We start from the raw sequence: 15,838 nt of genomic DNA, 5'->3' as shown, positions 1-15,838 counted from the left end.
GTCCATGTAGGTGAACGATTTTGGAAGTGGAAAAATAAAACGCCAAAATAAACGTATTCTCAATTAAAATTGTGGTTACTACCCATTAAAGATAATAAATAATTGTGAGTATCTAATACACATTCATAAATCTGCACACTTGGTATGTTTAAATAAAAAATGCATTGTATTTGTTTATATTTTATTTAATATTGGCAACACATTAATATATAAATTCTATACAAATAAAAATAGGTTTCATCGTTGAACAGAGCTAGATCTTATTTTCTTGTAGATTTGAATTGAATAGAAAAAAATAAGTAAGACAGAAGAATTTTTGTTAAATAGCTCAATTAAAAGCAACTACACAAGGTAAAAAGCTCTGGTTCGTTCGAAACAATATTTTCATAAGATATTTTTGCATCATGAAAATATTTAAAAGAATCAAAAATTACAACAGATCTTTTTTGTTTAGAAGTACCAAAAAAAAAATTCTGAGCCGAAAAAGTTGATTTTTACAATTTGTTAAATAAATTAGGACCACTTCTTGAACCTTTTTCTGGAAGAGAGTGATTATGCAAAAATATCACGTGTGAACATTTTTTTAAACGATCCGTGGCCTTTCGCCTTGTCTAAATCAACTGTTAGATGTTTTAGCCAAAATAATTTTTTACTGTTTTCGACCTATTTTATTTCAGAATATGAAATTCCACAAAAAAACTATATGAACAGAAATGTTTGGTTTTTTAAGTTATATTCACAGAAGCAATTCTATTATAGTAGTATTTTTCACAAAAGTTTAAGAATCAAAAAGTACTACAATTAAATATTTTAATATATTTTCCATCTGTCCAAACCACTGAGCTAAGATTTTTTTACCTTGGCCACAGAAATTTTACACTACTATGTAAAATCCTTCTACTATGCTACTTCTAGCAAAAACTAAAAGATGTAAACTTTTACACATTTCGTATAGCGCAAAGGACAAAAAACAATATTTTTTTCGTTCACGGCCATCGAAGTAGATGGCGTCTTTGTACGCTACCACTTGAGTGGGAAACAGTTAGGAGGCATTTGTTGGTATTTCGACTTTGATTTTGTATTAAGCCCCAGCAATAGGAATGAAATATATTGTGCTGCTAGTCTATTAATTTCCTAAAAAAATAAAAGTGGTAGAAACTCATTTAGGAGTATTCCAGAAATGGATACCATATTTATTTAAGAATAGACCTAACAGAGTTCAGCGACAAGTTTACAAAAGTGTATTAGAATTTCAACCAACCATTATTTAGTTATCTAAGGAAACTGTAGATATTTAATGCATGAGGTACAAAACTGAATACCTATTAACTTATATTAATCATTTTTTTATTCGAACTAAAATGGCGAGACTAGAGTGTAAACAATTTTAAGTATTTTATATTTTTTTTTAATCTATTTTTGGATAAACAGAATAAATATTTAACACTATTTTTCACACAAGTATACAATGTACCCAAAGTCGAAGAAAGGTGGGATTATATAAAAACTGGTATCATCAATACAAAAATGCAAAGTCACTCGGTATAGAAAACAAGCTGGGATGACAGATGAAATAATCGAAAGCATAATCTAATTAGAAGAAAAATTAGTGAAACCAAATAGTTATAAATGCGAGAAAAATCTGAGGAACTACAAGAATTGCAACGAAAACCTGAAGAATTTAACACACACGAGGAAATAGAAGAAGTAACTGCAATACACAAATAAATACACCGATTACGTTGACGAATAATGAAGCTCATGCACTATTTTTAGAAGAAGTAATGTACCAATGACAAAACTGCATTAAAGCTTCATTTTATTATAAAGAATGGTCCAGAATCAATATCCACCTTAAGTTCAGATCAAATATACAGTGAATGATGGTCTCATATACAGTGAATGGTTGTTCAGTCTAAATGTTCGTCTACTTTTGATATTTCAATTGAAGAAATTGCTCCTCTTCCAGATATTACAAACCTACCAACAACCACAAAATCAAATAAAAGAAAATCCCTACATTCTGAGATATTAACATTAACTCCAATGAATAAATAGTTGGAGGATGTTGAAGAAAAAAGGCAGAAGAGAATGATAACTAAAATGGAATCCAACAATGTTAAAAAAAATGAAAATATAAAAAGTAAAGGAACCTCAAAAAAAACCATGATGAACTTGATGATGTAGATGTCAATTCTACGGAAAACATTTATGTTATGTGCTGAAATTTGGTAAGGATAATGAACTATGGTACCGATGAACGTTGTGTTGTGGATGGGAACATGCCGACTGCTCCGATAAAAATGGACCTGAAGATTATATTTGGGCAATTGTAAAAATTAATTTCTGCTTTGTTTTAACAAGTTTAAAAAAATAACACATTGGATATATAATCACTAGAGCAAGATATGAGTTCCTTTGGCCAATTCTCAACGGTAAAATCGAAGGAAGGAAATGAATAAGACGGATGAAATTATGTTGGTTGAGAAATTTGTAACAGTGGACAGGTTTAACAGCAGACCAATTGCTACACAGAGGTCAATATAACAATGTTATAAGCATGGCAATCGTCGAAGTTCGTTAGGGACTCGTCTCGTTTAAATGGTGATTCAAACCACCCATAAATTATGACAATAGATGATTCAAAAACTTTTAAACTAGGAGTATTATAGGTATGTTCGTTTAGAGTTCAGGATTATGTTCTAGGACGTCCTAAAACACAATATTCCGTAATAAACGAATACATATTATATAATAAGTATACAATTTCATCTAGAAACAAGTCAAATATCTCTGCTGGTCGATATTTCAATTATTAGTACCTCAGTGCATTAATACCAAATAAAGTTCCCCGTTACACTACATGCAATTGTCTGCATTATTAATGTTGATTTCTAAAACTTAAACTAATACAATAAATAAAATAAATAAATAAATAAATAATAAATACGTATTTCTAAATTCTATAGCTTTGGTGGCATCTAGTGTTTCTTTTGAGCAACATTCTTCTTTTTCGTAGGAGGTTTCTTCGTGACGACTTTTTGGATTTTTATATTCATATTTCTTGTGCACGGAATAAGCGTACACTGTAATTGTCTATCGCCGTACCTTCCTATCCTATCTATTTGGCCGAATGCACCGGGTGCTATTCGTTTTAATAACCTGAAAAATAAGAAATATCTTTAGAATATTTCAATATGGAATTCCTAATTTTTTGGAGTTTTGAATGCATTAGATTTATAGGCTATTTTATTACTGATGACTTATATAGGAAATACCAATGAAATTCTCTCAGAAAAAGGAAAATAAATGCAGGGTTTCCCAGGTCCGGACTCACCCGTGGGAACACCTTTGTTAGCATCTACCCAAAAAAAATTACGCTGAAAAAATATTTGAACCTGTATCCAAAGATAATGCAGCTACCATTCTCCCGAAAATGTTTTTACTTGCTCCCGATTTCGCTGTTTGATTTATTCATTGATACAAAGATCAATTGAATATGTTGTACAACTATCAGGTATCAGATACTGAAAGACCAGCACACATAGTTCGAAAATGGGACCCAGGATTTTGTGTTAAAAGCTTAGATGCGACATGCGGCGACCTTGAAGATCATTTTTACGATTCGGGCTGCTTAAGGTAGGTACTATTACCGTCTAGAATGCTAAAAAGTGACACTTTTCAATTTTTTTATATATTATTAAGCAACTTTTGAATACAATTTTTTTTCCTTTGTTACTTTATTTTAAAGATGGCCTCAAACATTTTTCGTCCAAAAATTACTGCACCATGGGGACAGTTAATCTCTGGAACGGGAAATCTGACATATCTACAATATTCGAGAAGGCTTTTAAAAAAGAAGTGCCCTTACGTGATAGTTTACAGAAAAATTGATAATTAAAAAAAAAACAAAATGGTGGACATTTGAAAAAATTGTTCAAAAATTGACCTTTTTTCGAATTATTCATTCAGATATTGTTTTTTGGTGAAATTGTGGTAAACTATCGTATAGAACCAAAACAAACAAAATGCATCAAGGTTGATGGATGGATGGAAAACTTGATGGATTTTGTTTGTTTTGCTTTTCTCTATGATAGTTTTTCACAATTTGACCATAAAAATTAAAAATAAAGTTTTTGTGACTGAAAAAAGGTCAATTTTTTAACAATTTATTCGCCATTTGTCTTTTTTAAAGAATTTTAAATTTTTATGGTAAACTATCACATAAGGACAATTCTTTTTTAAAACTCTTCTCGAATTTTATGTTGCATATTTTTCATTCCAGAGAGTAAAGTGTCAGCCATGGAGCAGTAATTTTTGGACGAAAAATTTTTTTCGTCCAAAATACACGAACAATGAAAAAAAACAGAAAAAAATTTTTTGTTAAAAAAAATTGTTAAAAATGTGCCATTTGTTAGCATTCTAGACAGTAATAGTACCTTGATTCTGTTGCAATAAGAGTGCTTCAGCCTACAATTGGCCTCAAACATACAGGTATAATTATATAGGTATAATTATCTATAATTATTCAGTTTTCTGCGCTCGCTAACTTCATTATACATATAGGAGTGGCTGCGGACTGTTGCGCCCCAGAATCCTACATAACGAAGCCAATGGGTACAACAACCAGTGCCCTTACACTTTAGGTTTTGGGGTAAAATAGTAAGCACCAACTACTGTATAACAAAAACTGTGGATCCAACAAATGGCACCTAAATCCTAATGTTTGGTCGTTTTGCCACATTTGCAATCACATTGCAAATACGTATATTTAGAATTAATTATTATATATCCATTTGAGATGTGGTGATACAGGAGAAACCACAGAATATCGTGGACTGAAAAAGATACTAATATAGAGGTGTTACAAAGAATGAAGAAAGCATGTGAAGTCATAAAAACTGTTAAAGTTAGAAAGATTCAATATCTGGGTCATATAATGAGGGGCGAGAAGTACGTATTACTTAGGTTAATTATGCAAGCGAAGAGAAACCCAGGACGACGCAAAATGTCCTGGCTAAGAAATTTGAAAGAGTGGTTCGGTTGCAGCTCATTAGAATTATTCAGAAGCGCGGCCAATAACATTAAAATAACGATGATGATTTCCAACCTCCGATAGGAGAAGGAACCTGAAGAATATATCCCTCTTTATGATAGCGAATTCTCCTGATTTTAATTCAAAGGTTCGAAATGAATATGATATTTCTCTTAATGTATAAAAAAACCACTCCTCTATCAGGAGAACTGTCATGCAGGAATTTAATATGCACTTTAGTTCCATCAATCGATCAAGAAAAACATCCAGAGGAACTTCAATCACTTAGTGATCAATAGCCACATGTTTATTCATCATTGAATGAATATTATGTGAATCAAGATTCAGATCAATCGGGTCAAGAAGATCTTAATGAAGGTTATAGTTAAAACGATTCAGAAAATAAAAATCTAATAATGTGTGTTACAGAAAAACCATGTAACTCTTGCATTAAATGCTCTTATCGGCCCATTTGGGAAGAGCTTTTTCGAAATTAAAATTATTAAGGACCAGGCTTCGATCTTTGATGAAAAATTAAAATCTTGAAGGTCTTCTTATGATGGATTTAAAAAAAAATTATTTTAAAAATTGATATAAGTTATATTCATTTACATCGGCTCTAGGGGCTTACCACTTCAAAGGGAGTATAAAAAATTCTCTTTGAGGTATTATTTTCTTCTAAATTTTCGAATTTTGGTGTCCCCAGAGCGTAAATCAAAGTATTATCGCAGAAAAATAAAATTACATTGGCGAAAACTATTTTCAGATAACGGATACTAAAATACTTCCTAACGGAGCCTAAGAGGAGACTGGCGCCTTTTTTAGCCAGTCCGGCCCTTGGGTGTCCCAACGTTGGCAACAGGGTGTATCTGAATAACTATAACAGATAAAACGGCCAAAATTTCGTAACTAATTGAACCAATAAGACAAAATATTTTTTCATATTACTTGATTTTGACACCAAAATCAAACGGTTGTGAAATCAATTGTCATTGAAAAGAAATGGAATAATACTTACTTTACAAACCGGTTGTCTTCGAAATTAAAATTCCTTCCAACAGTTATTTTCACCAACTCGCAAGCAAATCGCTCTCTGCAGTCTTTTCTATCTATCGCATTAAGTGCTAGTCTTGCTAACTCATCCATATCAATATCCTTGGGATTCTTAAATAACAGCGACTTCTTTGGCTTAGATCCAAACTTCGGTAAAATGATCATGGAAATAACAAACATAACTGCCATCCCGACAAAGCCACTAACAGCCATGAATATCGGTTCCAATAAACCTTTTTTATCCTTTTCCTCCATTTTATCTCTTTCTTTTTTGATTGTAACCTACAATATTTTTGATAGTTAGGTAACATTATACAATTTCCTTCGCTAAAATAATTTTCATTTCGCATTTTTTAGATAAAGCACACTAATAATTTCAGATGTTTCAAATATCCCTTGCAGCTTTTACTTCTATGGAATGTGAAGAAATTATTACAGCAGAAGTGAATACAGTCTGTCCCAAACCCTTCTTTCAGTGCGTCACTAATTTTGACATAATATAGGATTTTATGAATGTCGAGAATTATTGCATGTCATTTTAGTTAAATTTGACATTTGCAGGATCGTAATCCCTCTTTTTCTAATTGAAAATAATTTAATAATTTTAATATTAGTCTTTGTTCTTTCTCGATATATCTCGGCATATTTAAAATATTTTTATGACAATAAATACAAAATTAAATTTTCACTGTAAAATGTCTGATAATACTAACCTGAAATGACAATTATTTTATCAGTTGACGTTGTGAAAGTACTGTCAAGATCGAGACCTTCTGCGTCAAATTATATTTATGCGCATCATTGATTGGATATCTATTTAGCGTATTCTAAACTCCAACCAATTATACATCCGTAAGTAGAATTAGCTTTACGATAAATAATTTTCTAAGTTCTATGTATAATAATCACAGACTCACGTTTTTTTCTGTCACTTCTAGCTTAATGTGTTAGAGAGAATTCGATCAACTATGACGCACTGAAAGAAGGGTTTGGGACGAACTATAGCAGGATATTAAAGAGACCGATCTTTATCTATGCAATACATAGCAAATGCTGTGTTAATGTCAACTCAGTATGGAGAAGATGCTATTAACGAGCGCGGCGTCAATTCAATTAACCAAAATACTAACGAAGTCAACAAAAAGTTGAAGTTGAACTCGAGCAATATGCAGCTATTTCTGGTCATCAAATAGATCATGAGATCTTCAACACTACCAAGTATTTATAGTAATCACATTAAAGATGAATCTCATACTTGTAATGAATGCGAAATGACGATTCATCCAACATGCGGCACAGTTCCAATCGAAAATTGACTCATATGTCACCTTTTGTATGAGAGGAAAAAGGTCGTTAGAAGTGCAAAATGAATGTTACAAACGACAAACAATAGAAGCTGCCAAAATCCTCAAAGATATATATTGCTAATAAATTGTCACATATGTTTATTTAGAAAATTGTGAATATAAATGTACGTGATTTAATTCAGAAACTTAAAAGCTACATTGCAAAAAACAGTCAGTAAGTATCAGTGTTTTAACGTAAATAATGCTTGATATAATAACTAAGAATATATTCAAATAATGTAATAGTGTAAACGGCAAGTCAAAAATTTTTCATTTTGGAAATTAAACGCATTGTCGAGCATATCCAGTGGAGGAGGGCATATCAAATACTTTGCCATGCATCGAATTTCTTATTTCTGAGGATGTTTGGCTTCCTATTACTTTTAACTGCGTGGAATGGTATATAACTGACAAATACTCTACATATAAGGTAATTTTTCCTTTCGATAAAATTGACGAAGTCTACAGACCTAATATTTGGTCCAAAGAAGCTGCAGTTGGGAGATTTCACTTCAAAAGAAATTTTCAGCACATAAAGAAAAGTGAGGAAGAAACTTAGAATCTTCTACAAACTTTTATCAAAATAAACTAATTCGACAAGGTACGGTAAGCATGTTTCATGTTAATTTGCAGTGTATTTCAAATAGTCGATATGATCGTAAAGGCAAAGTAAAGAAAATTTAAAATTAATTGGCCTCTCCGGCCTTTCATTAGCTAATTTAATTTGTAGGGTAAAAAGAAACAAGGTGGAGTTGCAATTTATGTAAAAGAAAATCTTAATTCTCTTAATCTAAATGAATATAATGTTTAGTAAAGTTCACAGGTTTGTGCAATTGATGTATCTTGAATAAAAACCAATATTTTAACTGTATACAGATCGAGTAAGGGTGACTTTGACTTGTTTTTGGTGAATTTTGAGAATGTCATAACGTTCTTGCTTAGTAAAGCAGACAAACTGATCATACTTGGTGATTTTAATATATATTTTAAAATTGAATCTGACCCTTCTTTTGATGTTCAAAATCTATTTTGGTCTAAAATTAACTATAAGCCATTATACTAGAATCACAGTCCAGTCCACTAATTGCATCGACAACATTATGACAATTTTTTCTGAAAATATCTACAGAGTGTGCGTATTTAAACCTTATTTTTCTGACCATCGAGCTCAATTTTTATTTATTGACTCTGAGCATAAAGTTGTTGACACTAATCAAACATTTCAACGGTTTATTACTTCTTCTGGTTTACAGAAGCTTAAATGTGCGCAAGCTATTACAAAGATTGACTTTTTCTATGATATTTATAATGATCCTGATTTTTTGACAGTCTTTCTTGTCGAAACTTATAACAACTTAATATTAAAGCATTTTCCCGCTAAAAAAAGTACGACAAACTGCTGAAAACACACCCGTGCAATGGTTTAATAATGAATTAAGGTCTTACAGATCTAATATTTCTCTTATTGAACACATTGCAGATGCCACTAAGGATCCCGATTTGTTCAAAGTATATAGACAACAAAAATTTGAATATAATCGGCAATTACAAAATACTGAAAAGTCAGCTGACTGTGATTTTATTACTAATTCCAATAATAAATCTAGAGACTGCTAGAAAATAGTAAACTTTGAAAAAAACAACACAAGATCCAGTTCGGTACAACCTGATCTACCTCCAGACGAAATAAATCAATTTTTTACTACAATTGCAGAGAATATAATTATTACATCTCTTTTCCTATTAATGTCGATGTCCTCTTTAATTATAGAAATTATCCTTCTTCAAGAAAGTCCTTTTTTTCGTCCCGTTGTGGAAGAAGAGGTCTCTCAAATAATAAAGTCTCTTATAATTCTTATTGTAGGGACGTTCACGAAATTAATAGCAACATTACAAAAACTTACCAAATAGTTTTAACACCTTTCACTCATCTTATTACTTTAATTCTATCAACTGGAGTATTTCCGAAAGTACTAAAATACTCAAAAGTACTACCTATCTACAAAAAAGGCGATTCCTCAAAAACTGACAATTACACACGCATAAGCATTGTTTCTACTTTTTGAAAAGTGATTGAAAAGGTTATCAAGCAACAATTTTATTCCTATTTTGAGTCAAATAATTACTTTAGCAACTCACAATATTGATTGAGAAGTGCTAGTTCTACTACGAACGCGGTATTTAATGTTGTGAGCGAGGTGATTGAGGGGCTTGAACGAGGCAATCGCATAGCAATTTCTCTTTGCGACTTATCGAAGGCTTTTGACTGCGTTTCACACGACATTTTGCTCCACAAAGTAAATTACTATGGAAGCAGAGGTATCCCTCTTAAGCTTATAACTTCTTATCTATGTGGCAGACACCAGGCGGTAGTGTCTAAAGGTCATCTCTTCGATTTTCTATCCGTAAAACATGGAGTCCCACAAGGTTCGGTCTTAGGATTTCTTTTGTTAGTTATTTACGTCAACGATTTGCCTAAATTCATATCTCTGTACAAATCCGTACAATTCGCAGATGATACGACATACATTATATCAGGAAAACATAATGATGATTTAAAAATGTCTTATGAGGAAGTTTCAACTAAATCTAAACTAAAACTTAAAAAAAAATTGAATTAAACAATTTATACCTAAAATGAATTTGTACAGTGTACCTACTGACGGATAGCATTCTTGAGCGTTAACTTTATGTGGGCACGCGTACACAGACATGAGTATTTTTGTGCACACAGCGTTCGTGCGAATCAATTTGCAGCCTTAGGAAACTATGACATACACAAACAATGGATGTATAATATTAACGTAGAAACAAAAACTGCTTTAAAGGTACCTACCTCATGATGATGTGAATGATACTGATAAGGTGGAGAGTGAGTTGTTGTCCAAGCAGGTGTCCATGGCTTTTTAGTTTCTTGTACCTAAAAGTTAAAAATATCTTAGTTAAATGTCTAATAATTGACTTATTTTTAAAACAGTGTTTTATAAGGACAATATGAATAAGTGTTTAATGTTTTCAGCCAGACACACCTGCTTGAAAATTATAGGGATAAGGGTAATACAAGGGTTTGCTTTTATACTGCGTGAAAAAATGTGATTCAAGAAAAATTTTGACAAAGAAAAATAGTTTTTGGCAAACTATATTATAACCATTAATAAAAATTACATATAATAAGCAGGTATTAGGCGGCAATATTTGTCAAAATAAGCAAGACACTTAAAAAAAAGTTATTAATAGCAGCTATAAGCTATCCACTATCCTGTCCTCAAACATCACATAACACTATAGTGTATTTTTATGTATGAGAGAGTAATAAAACAATAAATTATGTATGCAAATCCCTAAACTGTTGATACGGGTGACTCAATGAAAAACAGATATTTGTCAACAAGTTTACAGAAGTATATAGGAAAACAATTTTAAATTGAGTATGACCACCAGGTATAAAGGTTGGAGCAGAATAGAATACAATAGTTGTGAGGGTTACTAATCCCTAAATAAGGTTGCCAGTGTCGGAGTGATGGAGGTTAACAGGTACTAATGAATTTGCAAGAAATGTAAGATGTTTATTTTATTGGTTATATATAACCAATAAAAGTTTAATAAGTACCTACCTATTTGCAAAATAAAGTTTAATTCTTTAGATAAAATAAAACGTTTTATTTTATCTGAAATGAGTGCATTCCACGAAGTAAGGGTTTCAACAATCAAACATTTAATTCTTTAATTCCAGGAATCTACGACAGTAATTGACTAGACAATTACCTTCTAAACTTCTTCCACAGAAAATGTGATAGTGGGTCTTTCCATTTTGTAGGAAGGTCCAAGTGGCGTATTCAAAATTCTTAACAGTTCACTAAAAGTAGGTACTTCAGTTGCAAGGTGCAGTTTATTGTGTATACTAGTGTTATGGAAAATTTGGAAGTGCCGTGTAAACGCCGAAAAATTGGTCCTCTAACAGTTAATGAAAAAACATTAATATTTAATTGTTTTAAATCATTTACAGACAAACGTTTATGTGAAAGTGTTGATGAGACCGTTGAGTTAGTTAGCAGTACACTTGGTGTTGGGAAATCTACGATTTACAGAGTTATTAAAGAAGAGAAATGTGGTAGTTTTCAAATGCCACGTAATGCTCCAGGGAAACCAAAATTTCAAATAGAATATAATTTTAAAGAAGGACTTCGACGGAAAGTGCATGAATTCTTCTTTAGACAAGAATTTCCAACATTGGATAAAGTTCTTGTCTCAGTTCGAGATGATAAGGATTACCCAGAAATGAGTCGAAGTACGTTATGGAAACTTTTAAAAGGAATAGGCTTCCGCTGGAAAAAGAATCCCAGAAAGTCTATTTTATTAGAAAGAAGCGATATTGTCATATGGAGAAGACATTTTCTAAGAACCATAAAGGAAATGAGAAACCAAAAAAGAAAAATATTTTATCTTGATGAAACATGGATCAACGAGGGTCATACACCAAATAAATTTTGGCAGGATGAAACTGTTACAAGTCAAAGGCACGCTTTTGTAAATAACTTATCTACTGGTTTAAACCCACCATCAGGAAAGGGACGCAGGCTGATAATAGTACACATTGGCAGTTCAGACGGTTTTGTTGAAGGTGGTTTATTAACTTTTGAATCAACTCGTACCGGTGACTACCATGAAGACATGAACGCTGATGTCTTTCAAGAATGGTTCGAACAAATGATAGATCTTCTTCCTAAGAACTGTGTAATAGTAATGGATAATGCAAGTTATCACTCCAGACTTATAGAAGGACTGCCCACAACCAAGTGGTTAAAAAAAGACTTGCAGAATTGGCTGAGTTCAAAAAATATTACGTACCATCCTATCTATAAGAAAGAACTATAAAAAGAAGAAGAAAGAAGATCTATAAGAAAGGAACTTTATTCGTTGTGTGCCCTTCATAAAGAAAAATTTAAAAAATACGAAATTGATGAAATTGCCAAAAATCGTGGAATGACAGTACTTAGATCCCCACCATATCATTGTGAATTAAACCCGATTGAACTGGTATGGGCACAGATAAAGAGTGAAGTTTCAAGAAAAAATACCACTTTTAAAATTCATGATGTTAAACAGTTGTTTTTGGAGGCCGTAAATAATGTAAAACCTGAAAACTGGGAAAAGGCAGTAAATCACACTATTAAAGAAGAGGAAAAAATGTGGACGCTGGACAATATTACTGATAAAATGATCGAGCCAGTTATTATAAATCTTGGTTCTGAAAGTTCATCTTCTGAATCTGATTTGGATTTGTAACAAGTAGCTGTAAGTTTTATATTAATATTTTTATTCATCTATTTAACATACCTTAGACGGTTTTAAAAACTCTTTTTCTCTTTTGTAATTTTTAAAAATTAAAAAAAATGTGAATTTTTTAAAACCATTTTTAATGTAGGCCAGTCAGTTCTAATATAGTGTGTGATAAAAGAGGTCACTTTTGTTTACATACACATAACACTTTATAACACTGAAATAATTCATTTATTTTTTACAATTATTCAAAGTAATTTTTTGAAGTAAATAGGACAATATCAAAATAAATTTGTACAACTTGGAAGCGTTGTTCAGGCGTCAAGTCTATTTATGCTGAAATGCCAAATCCAACTTAACATAAATCACTTGACAGATGTTAAAATGGCTGACAGTTAAAAAAGTGTTACCAACTTACATTTCTGTACCTCTAAAAAATATCCCTTTTATAGTTGTGTACGTTATAATAATAACATATTTTTTAGATGATGGCGGAAATATTTGTTGCATAGCTACATGTAAAAGCAACTCCAAAATACTTGATCCAGGTGGAAACAAAATTATGTTTTTTACATTTTCCAAATACCCCAACATTATTAAACAATGGGTAAAAAAATGTTCTCGTAAAGATAAATTAGAAGCTAAAAATACGAAAATATGTAGCAAAAAACACTTTCTCCTGTCTGATTATGAAGATAAAAACTCAATGTATTTTTATTGGGTTAGTGCTTGAAGGACAAGTAATTTTTTGTATTTTAATCTAATAATAAATTATTTATAATAGTTTTTTTTTTGTTGCATATCACTTAGAAATGATAAAAATGCTGAACATTCCAGGAAAAACATAATAAGTAAGTACCTATATATTAGTATTTTTGCTTTTCACCTTTTTGTACTATTTTTTTGGTTTTTTTGTGCGAATTGAAATATTTTCTCCATTTAAAACCCGCAATGAGTGTTAAGTCAATTCTATTTGTTGAACACTATTGATTTTTAAGGAAAAAATTGATAAAATTTTCAGTATAAGAACCACTTAATACACATCATCATCATCATCATTGGTGCTACAGCCCTATAAAAGAGCCTCGACCTTCCCAAGTCTATTACGCCAGTCAGTTCTATCCATTGCCAACTGTTGCCAGTTTGCTGCGCCTATTTTTCTACCATCCTCATCTACACCATCCCTCCATCTGAGTTTTGGCCCTACCCGTACTTCTACTTCCCACAGGTTGTGACATAAGGATTTTTCTAGGAGGGTTGTTCTGCTGTGATCTTGCCAGATATCCGGCCCATCTTAGTCTTCATATTTTTATAAGCGATACTACGTCTTTACCACCAAATATATGTTTATATCTGTGATATATCTCGTAGTTGTACCTCCTTCTCCAAACACCATTTTCACAGATTCCACCGAATATCCTTCTCAGGATCATTCGTTCTAATATAAGCAGGAGGTTTTCATCTGCCTTGGAAATTGTCCATGTCTCCGACCCATATGTCAACACTGGTTGTATATGGTTATTTTTGTTTTTTGGCTTAAGTTTCTGCTTCTCATATGTCTACTCAGTCCAAAATAGCATTTGTTTGCTAGGATTATTCTTCGCTTGATTTCTTCCGTCATGACGTTCTCCTTGGTAATCAGGGAACCTAAGTATGTGAATTTGTCCACCACTTCAAAGGTAGAGTTATCAACCGTGAATTAGTGGCCGATGTTTCTGGCTCTATTGTTGGGTGTTGATGCCATTACCTTAGTTTTCTCCTCATTTACTTGCAGGCCCATATTTTTTGAGGCGTTTGACAAGGTGGTATACATTTCTTCTATCTATCTGCATATGCCAAAATTTTCGATGATTATTAAAAATGTTTCCTCTGTTGTCTATTTGGGCATCCCTGACCGCCTTTTCCAGAGCTATGTTGAAAAGGAGACACGCCAGCGCATCTCCCTGTCGCAGCCCAACATGCGTTTCAAATGTTTGTTCGCCCTGTATTTCGACTTTGCAAACAACTTTATGCATTGCAGCCTTAACCAATCTTATCAGTTTATCGGGGATGTGGACATCCATGGCTTCATACAATTTATTTCTTAGGACACTATCATAGGCCGATTTAAAATCTACGAAAAGATGGTATGTGTCGATATTGAATTCATTGGTTTTTTCCAGTATTTGCCTTAGCACAAAGATCTGGTCTGTTGTTGATCGACCAAGCCTAAAACCACTTTGATATTCACCAAAAAGCTCCTCTGAATATGCACTCAGGCGATCATATAAAATACTCAAAAATATTTTGTATGCTGTATTAAGGAGGGTTATTCCCCTATAGTTTCAACATTCCAATTGATCTCCCTTTTTGTGTAGCGGGCAAATGATCCCAATACACCACTCTTCCGGGATTTGTTCCTCATTCCAGGCTCTCAGTATGATATATATATATATATATATATATATATATATATATATATATATATATATATATATATATATATATATATGATTAGTCAGAGTAGCACCTCCAAATTTTAATTAAGTTCCGCGGGTATACCATCACTTCCTGGAGAATTATTGCATCCCGTACTTCTTGAATTGATGGAGGCTCCTATGGTGTATTGTTGCTTGCTCCTGGGGGTGGTTGATTTGGATCTTCTACTTCGATAGTAAGTAGTTCTTTATAGTGTTCCACCCACCTTTTTAATACTTCTTCTTTTGTATTGAGTATATGCCCCTTCTTATCCTTACATAGTCCGATCCTTGGTTTAAATTCTTTTCTTGCTTTCTTTAGATTTTCATAGAATTTTCTTGTTTGATTTTTCTTTTTTAATGCCTCAAGTTCTTCCAATATTCTATTTTCATAAGTTCGCTTTTTTCTCCGATGGATGTACTTGTCTTCTCTTTTGAGATCTTTATATTTTTGTTCTTTTTCTCGGGTTCTTCTTTGCTGCATCAGTTTATATGCATTGTTCTTTCTTCTTGTAATGTCCTCGCACTCAGCATCGAACCACTCACTGCGTGGTGGTGGTCTTTGCGGCCCTAGAATGTTATTTGCTGCATCTTTAATATAATTTTTACACATTTCCCATTGTTCACTAATTGTTAGATTCTCTTTAGTTGTGTATTTAGTTTCGATA

General features: G+C 32.2%; 1 protein-coding gene across 6 annotated transcripts in view; it reads right to left on the bottom strand.

Moving 5' to 3' along the window:
* Positions 1-86: 86 nt before the first annotated feature.
* Positions 87-15,838, bottom strand: part of LOC140451879 (uncharacterized) — a 135,556-nt gene continuing 119,804 nt past the window's right edge. For 3 of the 6 annotated variants that reach the window (XM_072545805.1, XM_072545809.1, XM_072545808.1), the window contains exons 4-6: positions 10,271-10,354; positions 6,054-6,370; positions 87-3,162 (exon numbers count right to left, since the gene is read on the bottom strand). In XM_072545805.1, coding sequence (XP_072401906.1) covers positions 2,982-3,162; positions 6,054-6,370; positions 10,271-10,354 — 582 coding nt within the window. In that variant the 3' untranslated portion in view covers positions 87-2,981. The remainder of the gene's footprint in view (positions 3,163-6,053; positions 6,371-10,270; positions 10,355-15,838) is intronic. The other 3 variants (XM_072545807.1, XM_072545806.1, XM_072545810.1) reach the window with 2 other exon arrangements.

Source organism: Diabrotica undecimpunctata, chromosome 10 (genome assembly GCF_040954645.1).
Source record: "Diabrotica undecimpunctata isolate CICGRU chromosome 10, icDiaUnde3, whole genome shotgun sequence".
Lineage (NCBI taxonomy): Eukaryota > Metazoa > Arthropoda > Insecta > Coleoptera > Chrysomelidae > Diabrotica > Diabrotica undecimpunctata.
Note: the sequence above shows the minus strand (reverse complement) of the source record. Positions and strands in the feature narration are given on the sequence as shown.